This window comes from Aptenodytes forsteri, unplaced genomic scaffold, assembly GCF_000699145.1.
Source record: "Aptenodytes forsteri isolate BGI_AS27 unplaced genomic scaffold, ASM69914v1 Scaffold79, whole genome shotgun sequence".
Classification (NCBI taxonomy): domain Eukaryota; kingdom Metazoa; phylum Chordata; class Aves; order Sphenisciformes; family Spheniscidae; genus Aptenodytes; species Aptenodytes forsteri.
Window position 1 is genome coordinate 2,864,548 of NW_008794776.1, and position 22,675 is coordinate 2,887,222.

At 40.3% G+C, this 22,675-nt stretch overlaps 1 protein-coding gene across 1 annotated transcript in view; it reads right to left on the reverse strand.

Moving 5' to 3' along the window:
* Positions 1-2,663: 2,663 nt before the first annotated feature.
* Positions 2,664-22,675, reverse strand: part of GALNT9 (polypeptide N-acetylgalactosaminyltransferase 9) — a gene marked incomplete at its 5' end in the record, with an annotated part of 156,020 nt that continues 136,008 nt past the window's right edge. The window contains 5 exons of the mRNA XM_009274336.1: positions 2,664-2,945; positions 3,700-3,867; positions 12,156-12,251; positions 14,936-15,073; positions 18,893-19,078. Coding sequence (XP_009272611.1) covers positions 2,799-2,945; positions 3,700-3,867; positions 12,156-12,251; positions 14,936-15,073; positions 18,893-19,078 — 735 coding nt within the window. The remainder of the gene's footprint in view (positions 2,946-3,699; positions 3,868-12,155; positions 12,252-14,935; positions 15,074-18,892; positions 19,079-22,675) is intronic.

Consider the following 22,675-nt stretch of genomic DNA (forward strand, 5'->3'; position numbering starts at 1 on the left):
CACACTTGCTTGAAATCTTTGCCAGTAAATGAAGATCTATCTGGGCTTCTCAGCTTCAAACCTCTTAAACCGCAAATGCAACACTCCTTTTGGGACAGTAAATTTAAAACCTGGTATTCCTCCAAATGTTCAGCCTTCCTTTTTCATTTACCCGGGGTTTGAAAGGCTTGCTGCCCCATTGCTAACCAAGAATCAAGGGTAGCTTGGCAATTCAAGACAAGGGAGAAAAAGAAAAAAAGGGCAAAAAAAAAAAAAGCATGTGGCATATTAGATTCTGTTGAGTACAGTAACTTCTACTTTTAGTAGTTAAGCATTTAGTAGTCACACTGATATATAATTACTTTCAACTTCCAGCCATCTTCATATAAAATAGTTAGCGCTTATTAATTGGAAAGGCTACACATGGTGTGAATGACCTGTGACTTTACTCCCCAAAAAGCTCACCTGGTAAAACTGTCTTTCCCTTCTTTTGCGTTCTCACCTCCCTCGGCCAAATATTTCAAGGAGTAAAACTCCATCAGAGTAAACAAATACAGCTTTCATACGATTTCTCCCTTTTAAATTGTATCTGGAGAGAAGATGAAGAGTCACTTACAAATAGAACTCCTGTACAAAGCGTTCAACACCTGCTCCGTAGATGGCAGCTATCCTTTTAAATTGTCTAACAGGTTAACATAAGGAGGTTAAATGCAGGGCAACTGTTCCCAATCTATATTTAGCCCGAAGCTTCCCAACTGTTTCAGACCTGCAGGAAGGCTTGCATACTGAGCTTGTCTGTGATTTTTTTACTGCATTGCTTGCTTTTTTAAAGATGCTACCTCTCCCTGCAGGTCTTATTACACTGTTCAAGAGGTCATTTTCAACTAACCATGAACACGGAATTTTAATAATTTTTATATTTAGAATCTCACCCATAATTATTCTTTTGTATATATTCATGCATAACCTGATCCACGTGACATAAAGATCAGCTATTAGCCACAAATAAACTCCAGGAGAATTGGCTTTGTATTACATCTTGGCACACTCTGTTTCAAAACTAAAATCGGGGCAAAATATAGTGATATGCTCTCTGGATACCAACCATGAGTTGACAAGAACTGATGGATTTTGCATGTTAAAAGTAAATATTTTATTACATATCATGCCCTTGAAAAATTAACTTTGTTTCCATTTTATTTTGTTCAGCATGCCTTGAAATAGGAATCGCAAAAGCTCTTCAAGAAACAGATCACCAAGACTCAGTACCACAGTGTCTGCAATTACCTATTTTCCTGGCTCAGTAAAACAAAACAATTTTTTTTTTTTAAATTACTATAAAATATTAAACAGTGAAGTTAACAGATACCATCTTTGTCTCTCCTTCAGTGTGATCGAATCTTCTGTAACGAAAAGCTGTCTGCCATGGACCCGCATCCAAGCCTGCTGACGTTGACAGCGGTCATCAGCTCTGACAGCCTTTTGGATACGGCCTTGTCATTGCTCTGGCTATCTGTGCGCGGATGCTGCATGAACCATGGCTGACATTATTAAATTCAGGTTCACAAAGATGCTGTCAACAGGTCAACTACAGTAAAATATTTATATTTCAGAGTAACAGTACTTATATATACTGCCTAGTTCTTTCTTGCTCTAATTTGCCCTCTTATCACTAGGTTTTTGTTTGTTTTTCAAATACTGAAAAGACTTTGTTGGTTTGTTCAGGAAATTTGTCTAGACAGTGCTCACAAAGCGTATTTGCTCACATTTGACATTTTCACAGGATGGGTGACAAAATGGAAGATTCAAGCTGTTAAATTCCACAGATGGCACCTGACTCAGTCAACTTATTTTCAGAAGTAACGAGTATCCAGCTTCCAGGCAGTTTTTGGAACAACACAACAGTGCACCTGCACGTACAGCACTGCAGGGTGGGAGCCTTGCTCTTATGTACTCAGGGCTTGTGGGCCAACCGAGACCTCTAGAACTTCATCCATCTACTAGGACGTTTACTGCCTCGAAAGAGTTAAATATGCAAGTGCTATATTGTGATGCCTTTACAGTCAAGAAATGTAAAATGTAGCAATATAATGGAGCGTCTGGCTATTTTACCTATTCAACATTTACCTGTGTCTAACTAGAAGAGGTCTCTAAAATGCTGCTTTTTAGCAGCTTGAAGGTTGAGAACCACCTGTAAACATTTGTGGAACAGTCTCTTTCTAGAAATAGAGACTCCTAAACAATCAACCTTGAAATTTATCATATATTATATTATATTTCCAGTGTTATTTACAGATCTTGTTTAGTACAATGAACTGGACATGCTGAAAAGGTAGGATTTTTCCAGTCCCCTTTTATATGAAGTACAATAAAAAAGGCACATGATTATTCACCATAGGAGTTGTGCACCAGTCAATAACTTAAAGCTAAAAAGCTACCCATCAGAGAACTCTCTTTATGAGGCAGTATTGAGATCTCTCCTTTCAACTCATCATAGAAACATCTGTCTCAATTCCCCTAGGAGAGCTTAAGGAACCCACTTTTCTGTTGTGTTCTGATCTTCACAAGATTTCCAAATCAACAGAAAACTCATGTTAAGCTTCCCAGGTCATCTACCGGAGCAAGGAAGAGTCAAATAGGGCATGTATGTGTCTGCTTTTCTTCTTCTTCTTCTTTTTTGCCTTTGAATGCCCAACTGTGAAGGACTCTTGAGAGCCAAGTCCTGTTCAAACTAATTTGCTTTAAGACAAATGCCTTGCAAGATATGGCACACTGAGCAATGGACAACGGCAGGAGAGGCAGCTTCTCAGCCCCAGCAGTCAATGTCGGCCATGCTTTATCCAGTTTCTAATCATCCATTTTTGCCCCGAGCACCTTTGCACGACTAATCGGAGCCCAAAATTGGCATCCTTTGACATTTCCACTTCTAGACAACGGCCAGTGTCTCTGCTGATGATTGGACCATTCTGAGAAAAATGGAAAAACAAAAAAAAAAAGAAAAGAAAAGAAGGATTAGAAGAAGGAAAAGGTGAAAAGGCTAGAAGAAAAATAGTGCTAGATCTGTGAATCGCTAGAAAGCACTATAAAATGCCTGGAAAGTTCTGTATATATCAAGTGATAAAAGTCCCTAGAAAGTGCTAGAAATTCCTAGGAGAAGCTAGGTAATCCATATAAAGTGCCAAAATGAATCCTTGATAATTCTAGATTTAGGAATTGCTAGAAAATTCCCCAGAAATCACTAGAAAATCTCTAAAAAGCACTAGAGAATCCCTACAGACCCCAAGATATAGGAAATCCCAGAAACTGTAAGAATGCCTTTGAAAGTCCTAAAAATTATTTGAAAGCTCTAGATCTAAAATTCCTAGAAAGATGCTAGAAAAATCCTAGAAGAGTTCTAGAAACAAAAATTCCTAGACACCAAAAAAAATTACAAGTATGTTCTTGACAATCACTACAGGAATTGAGAATATTCCAAGAAAGGTTCCAGAAAGTATAACTAAAACTTCCCAGAGAGCATACCCCAAAATTCCTAGTTAATAATATACGAAAATTCCTGGATAGCACATGACCTATGGAAAACATATCTGACTATTTCTAGAAGGTATAAGGGGGGATTCCTAGAATAGTCCTCTAAAGACCTCCTTGTTTTTCATTAAATATCCTCTAGAGCTGCGTTCCTCTCCGGTTTATCTCTGCAAGGCTCCCCGAGCTCTTCCGTACCTGTGTGAAATCCCAGAACCTCTGTGCTGGCCTCAGGACATCTTCGCACTTCTTCAGAGTCGGTGTCCTGCCCTTCCCGTCGTCAACGAGGCATTTGGAGTCGGGCAGAAAGGCCGTGGAGCCCAGCGGCCCCAGCTGCAGGACGCCTTCTGAGCTGTAGCGGACAAGCTGGGGAAGAAGGGAGAGGGAAGACTTTAACCGCAGCCCCAGGGACCCCAGCGACGGGACACACAGCCGACCCGCAGCTGCCTTCCCTGCTGGCTTCTGCCCCAAGCGCCGCTGAGGAGTCCTCTGTCCTGCTGCATGTTGGGACCTTCCCGGTCTGGCACACGCTGCTGAAGGGCAAAGCTTGGGAAACTTGTTTTACCAATACAGGGTCTCTCCTAGGACACAATATTCCCTTCTTTCACACCTTCTGTTTCACTGCAAAAGGGCAATCAAGAAAGTGAAGTAATCAGTATGTAAAACACACCCACTCAGCAGAAGTTGATTTAACAAGGGCACAATGTCAATTTGCCATGCACTTTGTTCTTAAGAGCTCTGTTAGAGGCTATTGATAGCAACAAGTCTAATTAGTCTTTGTAAATAAATGTTACTGAAAAAAATCCAACCATGCAACCAGTATCCAAAAATATGAGAGGAAAAAAGAAATCATGAGGGAAATAGCAGCAAATTTTCTAACGTATGCTTCAGGCCTACATAATAAAGAATCACACCCTGATTTGTGTGAGGCTTAACTGTTCTGCAATTTAGTGATGTGGTAAATGCTACTGGTGGTAATTAGAGGCTTCAGGTGGAGGCCATTTATTATTTTAGAGGGGTTTTTTAATAAAAAAAACTTAAGCAGGCACAATCATTCATGTTAATTTTTACAGGAGTGTGATTTTTTTTTTTTTTAACCTTTCTTCTATTCTAAGTGATGATTTCACTTGCCTCAAGCATTCACAGTAAAACGGCCCTCAAGGAAAAATAATCCGTATGTAGAAGGTGAGGTAAAAAAACCCAGTCTCTTGTAATCTCAGTGTGCCAGAATATATTTTATTACATTAATATTGGACCAAGGGAAAATACTTAAAGACATAAAGAATATCTGTAGATGGCTCTTGCTGATCAGGACTAATTGTCACAACACAAATATGTGATGGAAGAGAACTGTTCTGCTGTGTTCACAGCAGGCTTTTTCTGTAAGCAGAGGGTGGCTGCTCGTTTGCCTTCTCACGCTGCTACGTTTTGGGTCAGAGGGGAGGGTGACGCTGCTCCTTCCCTGAGCACTGTGAGCTCGCTGGGACGGCACAACCTCCCGCACAGCATGCGTGGGAAGGGACACGGCCAGCGCGGAGCCTGCAGACTCCTGGGAGAGCAGGCAGCAGACATAAACCCACATCTCAAGGCACTGGAGGGGAAAAAAAAGCTTTTCCTAGGGACACATTGGGGACCTTGAAAAGTTTCTTGCAACCCAAGAAGCCACTGAAGAACTGCTGGATGACAGCAGGCCCGAAGAACACAATCTTGATGAAGGAAGGCTGATTTCAAAGCCTTTATTCTGCCTCTTCCAGATCTGATTTTTCTCTACTACAATTTGTTTCAATCTGTATTCTAATAAAGCCTCAAAGCCTTAAGGGTGGTTTTAGGATGCTCATTTAGAGGGAAAAGGGGCTCTGTCAGTCACTCTCTATCACATTGCACTGAGATAACTATGATAGCAATGGAGTCCTCATTTATAAGCTGCAAAAATTAATAGGTAATCCCCTTAATTACTGCTACTTTCTAGATAGTTGAGGGAGAGCCTATTGAGGGAGATTTCAAAGCACATTAAAGGGAAAATGCACGATGTTAATTTAGCAGCAGGTCAATATATCAAATCAGACGTATCTACTTCTCACTTCTTCTGTGTTTAAATCCAGAGTCATTACACCAGCAGAACATTTTGCCCTTCTTACCCTAGAAGTACTCAAGCGCAGCACGCAGGTGCCAAAAGACTGCAAAATGGAGTCAGCTACATGGCTTATATGCTGTGAGGCAGGATGCTGCAGGGTGAAGAGCTGAGCCACTGAAGAAATGCAATTATCACCCAGGAAATTCACTGCCTGTCTGGTCTTATTGCTGTTACATGGCTGAAATTACTTAACAAGAAAGGGAAGGAAGGTCAGAAGTGCCTGCCATTTATTGGATGCTACTAGCCAGTGCATGAGATATCACTAAGAGTCAATCAAAAAAACCTCAAATTAGAGTCTAGCTTTCTACAGCCATCCTTATTAACCTCAGAAGAATCATGCTGCGAATAATCGTATCTTGCTGGTGGTAAAAAGAGCATGGTCTCCTTGCTCCCAGACCAGGTACCCTTTGACAAACTATGTGTTCATTTTCCCACCTGCCACTTGTGTTCAGAGCAACCATGTGAAGCGCGGAGTTAGAACAGAGCCTACATCAGAGAAGGCAGAGGGATAACCACATGAGGGTTCTCCTTGGTATGAACAATGTCATTGTCAAGGCACTGTCTATACACACTAAATCAAGACACTTTTTTTTTTTTTGCCTTTCACTATAAGGGTATTGGGGACATATGTAAAAGAAGCTCAAGCAAGCAAAGTGATTCAAGATATGAATGGACTGCCAGCTCGGACAAATTACCTTCCTTTTTTCCCCATATAAAGGAGGGGGGGAAAAAAACCCAAACTTTTTTTTTTTTAAGTAAAACCTGTCTGTGTATTTCACACTTCTCATATCTAATGGGTACTCAGCAGATTTCAAATGGACTGCAGGCATGGCTGAAACTTACACTGACTGGGAAACACGTTCATCTTGCAGTCTTTATTATACCTCTCCAGGTCCCAAAATACCACCCTGCAACCTGGTTGGCTTTGCCTTATCTAGATAATCAGAACCACTGTTTATAATATAATGGGCTACCTGCTCTGTAGTATAGGATCAATTTTCCCTGTGGTTTAAGATGAGCAGCATTTTCTGGACCGATATTAAAATGGTCTAAAATATTCTTTGTCTTTAGACTCTCAACAGCCAGAATTGCACGTGCTCTGCGTCGCGGTAGCCATGTGTTTGGGAAAGACATTGTTATACAGAAGCCTGTCAAAGCAGAAAGTACCATTTCTGCTCAGGCCTTAGAAGCGGAAGATACACTAACTGTATTACAGACTGTCTCCACTATTGAAAGTGGCAGTTGTGTGACAGCTCAACAGAGTCAGAGGCGGCTCGGTGCAGGAAACTGATATCTATACAATGATGAGACAAATGGAACATCATGGGCTTAATTTTCCTGAATCCGTACTTTCTGCCAAGAGTTCCAACAGTCATAAAAACTTAGGTTTATCCTAAAATAAAATAAAATTCTAAAAAAACACCCACAAACAATTATCTCAGTTCAGACCACATTACATAGTAAAGCTTTAGTGCCTGCTTCTGCAAAATCAGACCAGAAATTAAGGTTCAAGGAACTACTATACGATTAATGACATCTCCCTCCAAAGACTTTGTATCGTAACTTCCTAGAGACAGCATAAACTGTGAAAATAAAATAAGCATTTAAATAAGTTGCTTATTACTGTAGACTAAAAAGCAGGAACTGGGATACAGAGTCAATGAAATAGTGGAAATTACATCCGCTGTGTTCGAATTTGATCTTAGGTGCCACTAGCATACCAAAAAAGAAATAACCTCTGAATTTGCATTAGAACTGTAGGCATGGTACATCACGCCAAATCCACTCCCAGTGCCAGCCAGCCAAAAATCAAATGACAGTCTCCTTTATTAAGGAATATTCAATCCCATTCATTAAAAAAAAAAAAGCCTGTGCAAGTCTTGATGGGCTGAGAGCCTTAGGCATCCACATACTCCCATTGCAAGCTGCAGAACAGAAACACAGTTTTACACATCGCATGAGGATGGACCTTCGCTCAGTTTTTCTCTTTTATCTGAGAAGAGCTGAAGGATCCACATAAACCACACTGAAGCTAAGTGCTCTATTAAATACTCCAAGATCTAATCCTGATGCTATTTGCTGTACCTATGATAACACAGGACACTTTTCCCTTCAACATTCAGAAATCTGAGCAGAGTGGAAAAGATGTCAAAGGCTGTTTATCAAAGCCACCATATCTGGTTCAAAAATAGTGAGTGGTGCTGCCTATGGAAGGTGATCCTCCAGGAGCATCAATGTGATAAGGAAATGCCAGCTTTTAACTGAAAATTCCTGCTCGTTTCCAGTCAAGTGGAAAAAAGCACAAAATAACAACAGGCACTTGTTTGTAGGAAACAGTTACAGGGGTGACTCCAGTAGCTTTCCACACTAAGTTTAACCCCTCTCTCGCTCCTGTTCTCCAGCAAAAGGAAATATTTAATGATCCTTCAACCCTGCAGGTTAAGAGAGCTGTAAGCTGACACAGAAATTGAAACAGTGGGCTATACAGGCGTATGAAATACCTCCAGAATACTTGTCACCGTAAGACAAACCGGGCTATACAGGCGTATGAAATACCTTATATCTCCAGAATACTTGTCACCGTAAGACAAACGGATCACAAGAGAAACAGTTACCGAACTTCCAGGTTTGTCACAGAATCTCCCCCGCCACTTCCTGCAACTTAAGAAACTACCTTTTCATCCAGCCTGCTCTGAGCAATCTGCTACCCAGAGTGCAACTCTGGAAAACCATAGCTCTACCGAGCAAAATGTTAAATATCTGCCCCCGAGCAACAGTTTAAGTAAAGCCTTTCATCTCCTCTTATTCCATCGGTTTGCGTAGCTGCGAGCTCCAGGAATCCGAACGTTGAGATCTCCCTTCTTTCTGCTTGATCTCAACGCCGAGGGAGTTCTCGCTTTCACAGCTGCAGTGCCTCCTCTTTCTCTCGGTGTGAAAGGGAAGAGGGGAGGGCGGAGAAGGAGGCTGTTCACCGGGGCCTTTCTACCCCAGGATGCCATTTTATTAACTTCTCTTCTTTCATATACCACATAATCAGCTCCACATCACAGCATTCAAGACAGACTCTGAGACAGTGAGTATTTCCACTGAGGCTGTATAAGTGCTCTCAGATGGTTCAAAACCTACGTGTCCTATAACCATTCTAAGAAGCTTCTAGAACAACACATTCCACTTTTTGAGGGGGTTGTGTCATCCATCACCCACCCACCCCTTTTTTTTTTTAATTTGTTTTACAACAAAAGGGTATTACGCAGTGCTGTAGAACTAATGGGCTTTACAGGTGATTGTACAAGACAGAGGCAAGGCAGTTCAAGACCCCCAGTATATTTGTTTCTGAATTTTCTCTAGCCCCGGACTGTTTCTATTGCTCTCCCAGCAGTATTTGCAAACCTTTTTTACTGAAAGGGATTAGATTCAAACTGCAGATCTAATGAACGCACATAAAAATGACACTACTTTTCTGTAAAGTGAGTTTTGAAATCAACTTAGATTGATGCAAAACCTCGTCTGGATATTCCTGACTGTTAGCTTACACTGACTTAGCTTGACTCAAATTCATTAAGCTAAATTGATGTAAACTCAGGCTAAATGCATTCCAGAGCATCCATAAAAGATCTTGTCCCTGTTTGAATAAAGAAATTTAAAAGCTGATGCCATCAAAAAGATGTGATTTATCATGGTAAAAAATGATCTTGAGAATACACATAGGGAAAGGCATTTTGTTCATGGAGCAGTAATGGTGGAGTGGTTTTATTTTTCGCTGGTAATGCAGGGCAACACCATTCGGAGGTGTGCAACATGCAAGGGGAATTGAAGGGTAAGAAGTAGAAGAAAAGAACATTTTATCACAGATGAACAGTAATCTTACTCCTACCTCAGCTTTCTTTAAACACTTGACTGACTTCTGTTGGTTTCAGTGGAACCATGTGTATACTAAAATCACTGGTAATTTGCTTGTCAGAATTGAAGAGTATGAAAAACAAACAAGACTGTAGCTGAATAGCAAGAGGCTTTCACACCAGTAGGACACATCAAGCACCAGTGATAACCTAACTGGTAAAAATGAGTTCCATGTTTATATTCATTTATATTCAGTAGGCAGGTACAACTAACCCAAATCTCAACTCAGTAGGGGTATTTTATGCCCCATGCTTGAGATGAAAAATGTCAGAAACTGAAAGCTAAACATAACAGACAACTATGCTCACCCAGGCTGATTAGAAGAGGGGCTTTAAAAATGTTTATTTAATATATTAAAAAGCTCGCTGTCAACACCTTTCATGCTATGTGCTTGAATATCCTTGATTAGGGTTTGTGCAGCTGTGGTTCTCATACTGAATTGATTTTGTAAATTTTTGTGAGATGATAGAAGTTTTCCAGCTGTGTAATCATTAATTAACTTGGCTGCATTTGAGTGGCTCCAACCCACACTTGTCTGTGAAAAACTCAACTTAGATAAAACAGCACCTCGTTTTCCAGCTGTAATCATTAATTAACTTGGCTGCATTTGAGTGGCTCCAACCCACACTTGTCTGTGAAAAACAGATAAAACAGCACCTCTGCCTTCTGCTTGGTGTTTCTTATTTCTTAAAAACTATTTTCCTTTTTCTTTTTTTTTTAAAAAAAAAAAAGGAAATGGAAAGTGCTGCAGGATGATTTGGTAGATTAACTTTTTGCCTTTCCCATACTTTTATAATTCTCACACACAGGGGATGCTTTGGATTTTAAGGGTTTGGGAAAAGTGACTTTCTCTTTCTACACATTTATACAATGCTAGTAACCAAAGGGCTCTAGGTTGTGGCTGTAATGTAAAGTCTAAAAACAGCTTTTCAGGCTTTTCCAGAAAATTCACGTAGACAGAACACTGAAGACTTGTAGCAGAAACGAGCCAGGGGAGATTTAACTGGTTACTACCCAACTTCAACTTCTTGGGCAGTAAATACTTTGTCTATTGTTATTTGCACCTGAGAAGAGCTGCCCAGTGTCTAGTGTAGGGCCCTCAATTCAAAAGGCAGCATCTACTAGGCAACGTATTTACATCTTGCTAAAAGGAGAATGACCTGTTCCTTAATGGAAAAAATTAGTCAGAGCTGGATGCTGAGAGGTGAGCTACTTTATGCCCCAAAATTTACAAGAGCTAGTCAGAGGAAGCTGGGCACATTGTACTGCCTTTCAAATAAATTCACAGTAACTTATGCCCTCAGGCATTTTCTTCTTCTGGAATTCAAAGCATATTCTATGAAACAGGAGTCACGGAGGCAAACAAGTAGGTTAAGGACTTAAATTGCAAAATAAACTACAGTCAGAACTATTTATTTCATTATTCTTCTCAATGCTAGCACGAGAATAGGAGATTAGATGTTGCAAAGGGACCTTCTGGAAGGACTTAAATTTGCAACTTTCTGGTCAGAATTAGAATGGAGCAAGAACTCTCTCTGAGTGCCTTGACATCTCTAACTAGAGTCTTCTTGAAAAGCTCATTTACATCTAATTAGGCAACACTATTTTGTTGCCTTACTCAAAGGCTGTTCCTTCCGCCTCTACTAGGAAAGAGTCAGTCAAGTGTTCCATAACGATCCTGCCAAAGGTGGACATTCTGTCAGCAGGAATTACTGTCTATCTCACTTTGCTTTAATAAGGTATGACTCTTCATCAGCTTGCAATTAAGCACAATAGGCAATATTTATATTTTGTGACTCTTGTTATGCCTCCACAGTGATGTAGGAGCCAGGACTCCAAATCAATATATGTATGACAACTTCAGATAATTGTTAAGTCCGTGATAAGGTCAGAATTTATTTACGCATGAGAATGTTCATTAACATCATTTTGATTCAGATGATACTTCAAAAGAAACTAAAATTATGTTTCAGACGAAGCTCAAGTCCTGGATTTAAATAATATCCAAAGTGTATTTAAAAAACAAGTAACATCACTATAAGCATGGAAAGAAGAAATGTCATTTTAAAATCTCCAGACATCTGTAAGAAAATAATAATATGCACAGGGACTGACAAAAAAAAAATCTTCTATTTTAAAAAAGCATTAAAAGATATTCTTAATTCCCTTTGAAGTTGATGTTAAATATGTGCTTAACTTTTTGCCCACTCGGGGAGTCACATCAGCAGCTTGCTAAATCATTTCTGCATAGGAGCCTATTGGACCAATGAGCAGTTAATTTAGAGGTACTATTCCTAGAATAAGTAAAGTCAAAACGAGAAGAGTCGCTCACTCAAACAAGCTGTCTAAATTCATTAATCTTCAGTGGATCGCTCCGTTATTAAAACAAATTATCATGATTCTTCTGTTTTCCTTACCGGCGTCTTCAATGTATAGATTCACACGCTGAACAACCCTGGAAAGGGCACTCAAAAAGACTGGAGTAAAGCCAGTTATTTTCCTTTGCAACTCAGGAGTATACTGCCAAACTCAACTCAAATGCACCAAATTACTTTTTGTTTCTTCTGAAAATTCTTTAAGTTAAAGGTTTCTCATTAATTATGGGATTTTAACCATTTACCTGAGAGGACATTCCATGGCACGGATAAAGGATTGCTTTGTCATCCTCTTCGGCTCCCTGATCTAAGCAGTAGCCACTAGCTTTGCTGTTACGCACCTATAACCCGATCAGAAAGAACACAGTTGTATCAGAAATTGATCTGTATGATGCAAGTCCGATCTAGCTAAACCTTAGCTGCACTACAGCTATTGAGACAGCCAGTATGTAAAACTATTCTTCTCTGAGAAACACATGCTTATTCTCCAGATATGACAGGATGCCAATAGTGAATTTGCTCCAGGAAAAGACGTTATTTGGGCAACCTGCTGTCTTTACAGAGCTTGGGCCAGAGTTATAATTTCAGCAATTACTCAAGGATCAAAACCCCGTAAAATTCACTTTAAGAAACTCAGGCCAAATTTTGCTTCAAATTACCCTTGTGTAAATATAAATTTTGACCATATATGTTGAGAACGTGACTTAAATCAAACAGCATAGGAACTACCCAGGATTGGTATGGGATGTGGCACCCTTTTGTTTGCTCCTACTGCATATATAAAACCAAAAAAGCACATGAAACAATTCTATTTGAATTGAGAATATAATATATGGTTATGTACAGAAGGGATGTAAAGCACATTATTGTGAAAGGATACAGCAATGACGACCAGCGTTGGAAGGTTTCCAAGATATTTAAAGTTGGGGTTCAGAGAACCAACCAAGTCAAAAATCCATGTGCCTCCCCAGACAAGGAAAGTTTACAAGTCTATAAAACTGGGCTGGAGCTCTTGTGAAATTTCAGGCCTTTCTTTCTCTTCAGGCTGAAGTATTACACACGTATTTTGGACATAGGAAAATTTTACAGGTATCTTAATCAAGAGGTTATTTAGATGGACATTTTGAAACAGTCAACAGGTCAGTTTTGGTTTAGGCTGTGAACAATTTGTCTGGCCACCCCCATAATAGAGAAACAGCTGCTGCATGAGGTGTCAGAAAAATCAGTAGATAATCCTTCATATTATAGTGTAGGAGCATAACAGGGATCGGATAAGGGGGCTCACCAACAGTTAAATTTCAGGAGGTTTATTTTATGACTCAAGTACTATAAAGGCTAAAGAAGATGAAGACAGCTTTATGACATGGCTTTAAAAATGTGAATTGAGTCACTAGGAAATATTTTTTTACTACTGTTTCAATCTGTTTCACATCTACTCAATACATTTATTTTCCTTTAAACTCGCTAAAATCCAGACATCTTTTCCTCCAGGAAAATAACCAGAAGAGAAGGTATTTAATAACGAACGATGTTATTTAGGATGAAGCCTCTAGTTTTTTCATTATGGGTATGTAAGACCGAAAGGGATCTATGCCAGTTTATACTAGCTAAATAGCTTGTGTGGCTCCGTTTTATTATAAATTTTAATGAATGAGATACTTGCATCACTGAACTTCCTGTTTGACTCAAGAACCTTCATGCGACCACTCAACAGAAACAAACTTCTTTTTAGAGCCCCGCTTGCTAACCGTTTGGTATAATTGACACAACATTGGCAGTACTGCCAATGTTCTTTGCAGTTAACGGCCTCTCAGAGCTGACAGTGACTAACAGCTCCCACTGAATTTACTAAACGTCTTTCCTCAGTTACTGCCAGGGATAGTTTTATTAGGATGCAAAGTGATATTATGCAATAAAACTTGCACTTTGTATCAATATCTGAAGCACCTGACTTATTTTTATATGAAGACAATCAAATGGAACAGAAAGCAAGAATGTCCATTTAGTTGTCCTGTGTGAAAATGTATTGCCTTTGGATTCAGGTGTAGTTCATGGAGGCAATTAAAACAGAATCTTAAAAACATTATGCAGCAGGAGAGCTCCTAGAACTTCACCCCAGTTCACAGTCGTAAGTGATAGCAGTCCTTACATTACAGGCACATGATATAGATTTAAGGAGTTACAAAAGGCATGTCTGACTTCTTTAAAGATTGGGGTCAAGCATATGTGGGAGATTTGATTGGTTGGCAGAAGAGAAAGAAATGATCCAGACAGCTGAGGTGAACCGAAACATCTACACGTTTCTAACACGTTTGGATCCAGCATTTCATTAGGGTTAAGTAACCTATCCACTCGGCTATCTCAGAGGAGGTGTTCCAAGGTCTTACTCAATACTGGTACACAATTGGAAATGAAAATACAGAATCTGAGCCCAAAGCAGCAAAATTATTTCTCCTCTAATGACTTTTTCATGATGAGATAAAGACCTGCCAAATGGGAGCCTCACCTCATAATCTGAACAAGGATATGTTGCTTTTTATGCTGAACAAGGAGGATTGCAAAAATGAATTAATAAAGTGAATGTAATCCTTCAAATAGTTTGGCAAAACCCAAGAAAGGGGTGGTTCTTTACCTAAAAACAATTCATCAAACTCAGCTGTTCTCATTAACTGTCATTATTTTAGCTCTCGACTGCTGAGGTTTTCTTGATGACGTCTGTGGCATCCTATTTGGGAAAATGATTACGTCAAATTTATGTTCTCAGAGCTGCTCTATTTTAAAATGAAAGCCAAGGAGGTTGTGTATCATCGTTAGTGAGGATGATGTCATCTGATGTACTCCAGTGAGAGGGACAGGGCTTCTCAAAGCCGCACTTCCTTCCCGGTGTTGATTAAAAGCAGGGGAGGGCATTTCCGTTGCTACTACTGTGCTGACTTGAAATTGCTCTGTACATCCTGATACCCGCCACTAAGATGAAAGGACTGCTCTAATGCAGCCATGATGTATTTTCAAAGACATACATTACCTCTCCATAAGTGACTGTATTATTATAAACCCTCATTTCAGGATAGACGTTCTCCAAGTACCACTTAAAACTCCGGCACTGCAATCGCTGTCGTAGAGCTATTCTTTCAGAAACGTCTCCAAAGTCAACTCCAGGGTTCTACAAAGCAGAAAAAGAATAAAGAAATCTCACTGCATTGACTTTATGGTTGTTTTCTTTACTGAAACCAAATCTGAGTTCATTTGTATACCAAGCTGTATTTCCCTCTCTTCTTTCTCTTTTGTAAGTAGCAGCTCATCAACCATCTGCTGTTGAGAGCAGACAATAAATATTAATGGAAGTCAGTGGAAAAAGAAGGCTAACGAACAAGCAAAAACCAAACATAAATCAAAATAATAAGAATACAATAAGAATGTTGTTACTTAGAGCAATTCTAAATGTTTGCAATCAAACCTGAACTCTTTTGCTTTCAGATTCGTTAGGAATTTAGGCGGTAATTCTGATTATGATATGGCAGCTTGATCATGGTTAGCTCTAGTAACAGCCTTAGGTACTCACTAACGTAAATGAGATCAGAACAGACCTGTTAAAACTTCAAAGCAGAGCTGCTCAAAAAGTCATTAAGCTCCATTAAACATTTGCACAGACCAGCATTCAGTTTTTACTGGAAATGGAGCTCATTTGCAGACTTGAGCCATAAAATGCAGTTAAACTCAAAACCTTCTTTATAATTCTACTTCAGAATTTAATTCATGTTTGAATACAAATCCCATGGAAAACACAGGCTGGAAGAGTCAAATCACTATGATCAAAACCAGCCGTTTAAAAACTGCCAGGTCCTGAGTTAGTGTCTCTTGATTTAAATCGTTATAAATCATCACAGTTCAACATTAAGACAGTAAGAGTTACCTCATCTAAAAGTCTTTTCCGACACTGTATGAATCAAATGGACTGAAACTGGGGAGTTTTGCATGGATCTGTCGTAAGTGCCTCGTACATTTCCTCCAGAAAGATTTCTGTACGTTTTACAAGTGACATCTAATAGAGGGTTGCAAGACAGCAGCAAATCTTAGCTCAGGGTTTATTAGAATCCCCAACAGATGTCTAGTTTTCAGGAGAGAATACAAGTGTAATACTGAACACGTTTTTCTATTTGCCACATAAAGAGTTTACTGTGCTCACTGCTGCTTGCTGATGCATGCTTTGTCATGAGCTCTCTGTGCAGCATCCATTCAAATGAATGTTAATTTACGTACTACTTCAGGCTGCATGAAAGGAGAGCAATTCTCGGAGGCACTCAGTACAATAAATCATTCAATATAAATTCCTTTATCACTAAAATTGTCCAGGAACAGATCATAAGCAGGGGCACACCAGATATTTGGTTAACTAAAATAAAGCTATGCTGACCTGCTGATGAAAGTTGTAGGAATCTGATCTTGCAAATGCGTCCAAAGATCACCCACTAATCAGGATACACGTGATGCACAGATCCTCAATAACTTGGAAGGGAGCGAGTTGTGAAAAAGGTGGTGTGTGTTATGAAAGGGTTAATTTGGATGGGTTTTGGTATGGGAGGACACATGCATTTTACTTGCCTCCTTTCTTCCCCACTCTAAAATAAGGCAATACAATGCCCTGTTTGCAGTGCCATTTCTACAGACCACAAGAGCAGCGAATTGAGCAGCTACGAAAATCATAGAATCACAGAATAGTTTGGGTTGGAAGGGACCTCTAAAGGTCATCTAGTCCAACCCCCCTGCCATGGGCAGGGACATCTTCAACTAGACCAGGTTGCTCAGGGCCCCGTCCAACCTCAGCTTGAATGTTTCCAGGGATGGGGCATCCACCACCTCTCTGGGCAACCTGGGCCAGTGCCTCACCACCCTCAGCATAAAAAATTTCTTCCTTGTATCTAGTCTAAATCTACCCCCTTTAGTTTAAAGCCATTCCCCCTTGTCCTGTCGCAACAGGCCTTGCTAAAAAGTTTGTCCCCACCTTTTTTATAAGCCCCCTTGAAGTACTGACAGGCTGCAAGAAGGTCTCCCTGACATGCTGTGCTTACTTCTGAATTAGCTGCAGTCACCACGTGCGGGTTACAGCGTGATGGTACAAGAATGAGATGTCCGCAGAATTTAGCATGTGGACATATTCTTTTTAACCAGGCAGTAAGGTTTCTAGTTCTCCTGCTGAAGTGTTTTCTTACGCCTTATAACAGTACAGTACTTCTTAGTCATCTAGATTGACTACTACAGTGGAATAACTCTGTGAACACTAACACTAGCTTCCTTTTCCGGAGAGCTAATGGGGTTATTTTTATGATGCACATTTTATCAATCAATTTATTTTATGGAAAGAAAATTTTAATGTTCAGTACTTATGCTGATTTTATGTCTCTTAATGTAGATGTGCCTTTTTTTTTTTTTTTTTAAAGCACTGCTGTATAGCTCAGTGCAGAAAACTACATCCATAAGTAATCTCAGAGAGATTAAAGGAAATCATATTTTGGTGTAAATGCTTATTTAAATGCCTTGTCTTTTCTCAGAATTCATTTGCAGAAGGCATCAAGCAAACAAATTTACCAAGGTTACTTCTTTTTCCTCTATTTGAAACTTACCATTTTATCAAATGGTTGCAGACAGGGACAAAATGCCCCTAAAAACTTAGATGGATGCTGCTTTGTCTTCTTCCTACTACCACGGAAATCTTGTGTGGGAAAGAAGTTATGCAGTATTGCCTTGTTAAGGCAAAAAATTCTCTGCAATTACCTCTCATGCCAAAAGAAGTCACCAAAACACATCTTCACAGAGACCTAACTTTCAGCATTGCACAATGTTCAATACTGAACAGCAGCAAGTGACATTCAGACATGTGTGAACCTCTGACATAATCAGACATCACATGGAGAAGAATGAAACATTGCTCCTTTAGGTGTATGTATTTTCAAAACTACAACAGGAATGAACAAAAATGACTTTTGATACACTACCTAGGTACCAAAGTACCAGTAGGTATTTAGGACACAGACTCAATCCGATGAAGTCTTTGACAAGAAGACTCCCGTGACTTTGACGGACTCTAGGTCATAACTGAATATTCACAAAGACACTGCTGGGTTGGCTTATTTTCCTGTTCTGATAGGAACATTCCTGTTTCCATTTACTTCAATCAGCTTTGAACAAACCCCTCATATAAGTGTTAACTAAACCATCATTACCTACAGAATGGAATATGCTTCCCCTCAGCTGCTCCCCCTGTGCCCCTTCACATGAATAATTTGGATGCAAATACCACTAAAGGATACAGCAGCAGTCGGCTTCCACCTGACCGGGATATAACATATACCTCTTTTTGCAAAGAGTTATGCTCGGTGGAGATTAGCATGCGATATACTTACAGAATAAAGTGATAAATTGAACCTACAGTTCATCTAATATTTATACTACATGGATTCCTAGAGGTCCCCACATGCCACCTACAATTCGTATGCACAGTAAGAAACAGAATGCAGCCACATTGCAACTCTCAGTCTGTAGACAATAAAGCTAGTTAATGTGCGATTCTTTTATCACATACTTTGTTTTTATGCTGGTGAGGTCTACTGAGTCTCACGATGAATGATGATATTTATTTATGGACATTTCTGTAGTCCTCACCACTGTAGCATATGAACACCTCAAAGTTTAATGGCATCCCAAATTAACAACTTCTTCTGAGGAAGCACATAAACCTGAAACATCGTGCTCTAGTTAAATTATAAATCTGTGTCACCGCTCCTGAGCACACACCAAAACTTACACCAAGGAAGCAAGTTTATATGGCAGAACTCTGCGTACTGAGCACGCACCAGCATGAAAGCATTCTTCCCCCTACGCTTAGCCCACTTCACACAACTGTAGTAACATCCTTCCCCTCAAAGAGCTAAGTAGGAACAGCCATCCACGTTTATGTTCAGGAGAGAGCGTGACCCATACTTACTGCCATGGGGATGTTCCACGCCATGTAAACATGCGACTTGAAGTCATCCATCCAGACCTCAGCGGCTCGCAGGGCGTTGCGCTTTGCATAGTAATCAATGTCATTGTTGTAGGGTTTCTTTGTGCGTTCAATATGTGCCACGCGAGAGCAGGGTAAGACCTCCATGCTTCCTCCGCACTGCCAGACCTGGGAGAGTTGGAGGAAAAACAATTAACGTGATTTTTCTTTTTTCTTTTTTTTTTTTTTCTTTTTAAGGTGGTGCAACTTCTTCTTTTCAGATGCTGTACGTAGAGTGTTCCCTAGGTGGAGATGGGCACTATCGACCGATTCAGAACCATCGCCCCATTGACCTGCTCTGGGGGTGAAACCCCTCTCTCTTCACATTGACTATAGATGAGTCCGAGGTGAATGCAGCTGGCTGTGTTAGGTAGATAAGTTTAGGTGCCATAAATATCCAAGTCCTTCCCCATAATGTCACTGTTCTTGGAACCATTAGGCAGAAGACAAATTATAAGGTGGTAACCTCTATCATAGGGACTAATTTAACCTAGAGCTTGTTACTGAAACTTCAGTAAAAGTCAGTTGGCTGTGTCTGGTGCTGTATATGCGGGGGTTACCATATCAGCTCTCCAAATCAACAAACTTTTAGTAGCTTAAATGTCACTGCCAGAAAAATCTGATACACGTTTAGCATACATAAGTCTCTCAGATGACCTATTCAACACCAGAGCCTTTTATGTAGGGATCTGAACATTACCTTTGGGAAAGGAAACAAATTATCTGCATGCACAATACCAACAGAAAAAAGAAGCACGGAAACACACTGATTTTCTCATTATGGAAACAGACTTTGATTGTGAGTCAGTCAATTATTCTTTTCTTTTTCTATTCTAGCCCCTGCAGGCTTCACTGATTTTCAGCACAGCAATTCTCCCTTCACAAACATGCTTTGCCCTACCTTCAGTAAGAAACAAGCATTGACTTACCTGGTACAGGACGTCCCATGGAAATTTTAGCCAAGAATAAGACACAAGTCTTAGCACAGGATGCCTTGGTAAATCTGGCCATTAACCAAAATGTGCCTTTATTTAACAACAGAGGTTACTGCCACACTTGGTAGTGGATGTGAGCACAGCAAATGCATTTCTCACCCAGTGCTCCTACAACCTCTCAGCCGCTTACCGGGCAGGCGGAGAGGAAAGGAGAAACCTCTGGTGCAACTATTCTGTATACGTTTACCTGCAGCCTGGTCACATAAGAAGCAATAAACGACCACTTATCTCTCTACCCCTGAGTTGATGAAGACGGGGCTGACTGGAGACTGTATCACCCAGCCTTCCCAGACACCACCGTACCCATACCATGACATTTTTTCCTGTTGATTATTGTCTGAACTCCATGGTGGGAAACAAAGAGGACTTCTCTCTTTGAATCAGCGAGATTAGGAATGATGCAGGGCGAGCAAAGCTTACGCATTTCAGTTCCCTCAGGTCTGCACCTAGTACTATACCTAGCTGAAATAAATAAAAGATATTAAAATATAAGCAATAATCCATTGCTTCCCAAGGCTGCCTTTTACTGAGCATAAGAGCTCGTTTCCAGACAAGATACACTCCAGAACAATACTGGGGCAGTTCTCTCCACCTAACCTGCCTTCTCAGGGACAAAGATAAATTATTTTATCTGCCACTTCCCAAGCAATCTCCTCCAGTTTGGCTTTTTTTTTTTTTTTTTTAATGGTAATATTTATTTGCTGCCCTTTGTAGTAAATCACTGGCCACTAGAATTTGCATTTGATAAATAAAATACACTGAAAGACACACTGCTCAAAGTTGGACTGACATATGCTGAGGGTTTCCAGTGCAAAGGGGAAGTGCTACAAAAAAGAAAGGAATAAACTGATTTTCATGATCAGAAGAGGAAATGAGCAGTACATTTTAGTATACCGCTATTTGCCCAACCCATCCTGGAAGTCAGCTATTTAGTGCACAGCACATTTTTCTTTCTCTTGATATGGCTAATGACCTTGTAATTTTTATTTATATATGTTGGTACCAAGGGCAAATACATTATCTGAGCAACAGATTTATTTCCTTCAAATGCCAGTGTTCATGCAAACCTGAAAAGGAAAAGGTACTAAACTGCAACATTAAAGGAAACAGTTTAGCTCATCTATAAATTCAACACAAACAGTTATTTATCAGCGATAAATTCTCCCCAGATGAAATCCACAGGGAACTCAGACACCTGGCTTTGAAGAAAACACAACAAAAACAGGCAGCAGCAGCCTCAGGCCAGACAATGCTCACCCTGTCAGCCAGGATCTTTGGTGCTCAGCAGTCAGCGTGAATTTGCACTGTGGTGCGACCGCCCCATCTGCGGTCGTCTAGATTGCTTTACATTTACGTTCAGTCGCTTCTTTCCCCTACCCCTCAGCCCCATTTTGCTCTTTAAAGAGGCAAAATCTGCTGAAGAGTCGGAAGGAAGGAAACAGCCAGGAAATAATCAAGGAAATTTTGCTTCCTATGAAGATGCTAATCTACCCCAGATGACTTGTTTTTTCTGGGAATACGTAACTTTTAACCCCGGTGGGGGATGTTTCCCAGGGTAGGGATGGGATTTCCAATCCCAGAGAAAGAGAACTGGATGCACAGCGTATGGGCGAGGAGGCAGTTAGATCGTCGTGTATCACCAGGCGTACATCATCACGCCACCATTTCTCCATATCCCAGATAAATGCCATGGCTGCTCGACTATGGGTCATTTCTTTTCAGGCCAGACAAGGTCTCCTGTTTCACTTCATACGGATTAGTTGCTGTTCAGTGGAGCATGGACATGACTCTGCATCCCCACCCCCTTTCAGTGCACTGCTAAGTACAGAGTGAGGCTCTTGTCCTCTCCCTTTCCAGCCCAATGATTACTTAATCTTACACAAAATGAAAGACTTCCAGTAGTACAACCAAGCACGCGCACCTGAAACCAGCCAAGATCCCAGTAGTTAAGAGCAGTCATGTGAGATTTAGATGAAGACTCAAGACTTGTGTCTGAATCAAGAGGATGGGGAGGTTTAGCACCACCTTCTCCCTGCTGGACACAGAATTGAAAGGCACGTGTGATTCAGAAAACCATTGCCTGTCTGCCTCTAATCACAAGAAGTCTCTGAAATACAACGAAGGATGAAAGAACAAGGAAAGTTTTACTGCACGAAACAGATGAGAGAGGTGAGTCAGTGGCTGCCCCTGATACTGGTTGATTCTCCTCCTCTTTTCATCCTCCAAACTGTATTTAATGACCCATTTTAACAGTAGCAAACAACCCATTTCTTTCCACATCTAACTATGAAATTATGCCAGAAAAATAACTACATGCATCTATATAGCATTTATCAAGCAGAGTTCTTAAAGTGCCTTACTGTGGGAGCAAACTATTTCTGCCTGCGAGCATAAAATGATGCCCAAGTCCCTCCGAACTGACACGTTTCAGGCAATCAGAGGAAACCAACTTCCATACGTATGACTCATCTTCTGGGATAACAACACGTTTCCAACCCAAGTAATTCCTCTCACACTGAGTTGCCAACATTAACTGTGTGTTTCAAGGTTCATTTACTGAGAACATGGAAGTTGAATGGTGACTGAAAGACCTAGAATCATAGAATTATTAAGGTTGGAAAAGACCTCTAAGATCATCGAGTACAACCATCGACCCAACACCACCATGCCCACTAAACCATGTCCCTAAGCGCCTCATCTACACGTCTTTTAAATACCTCCAGGGATGGGG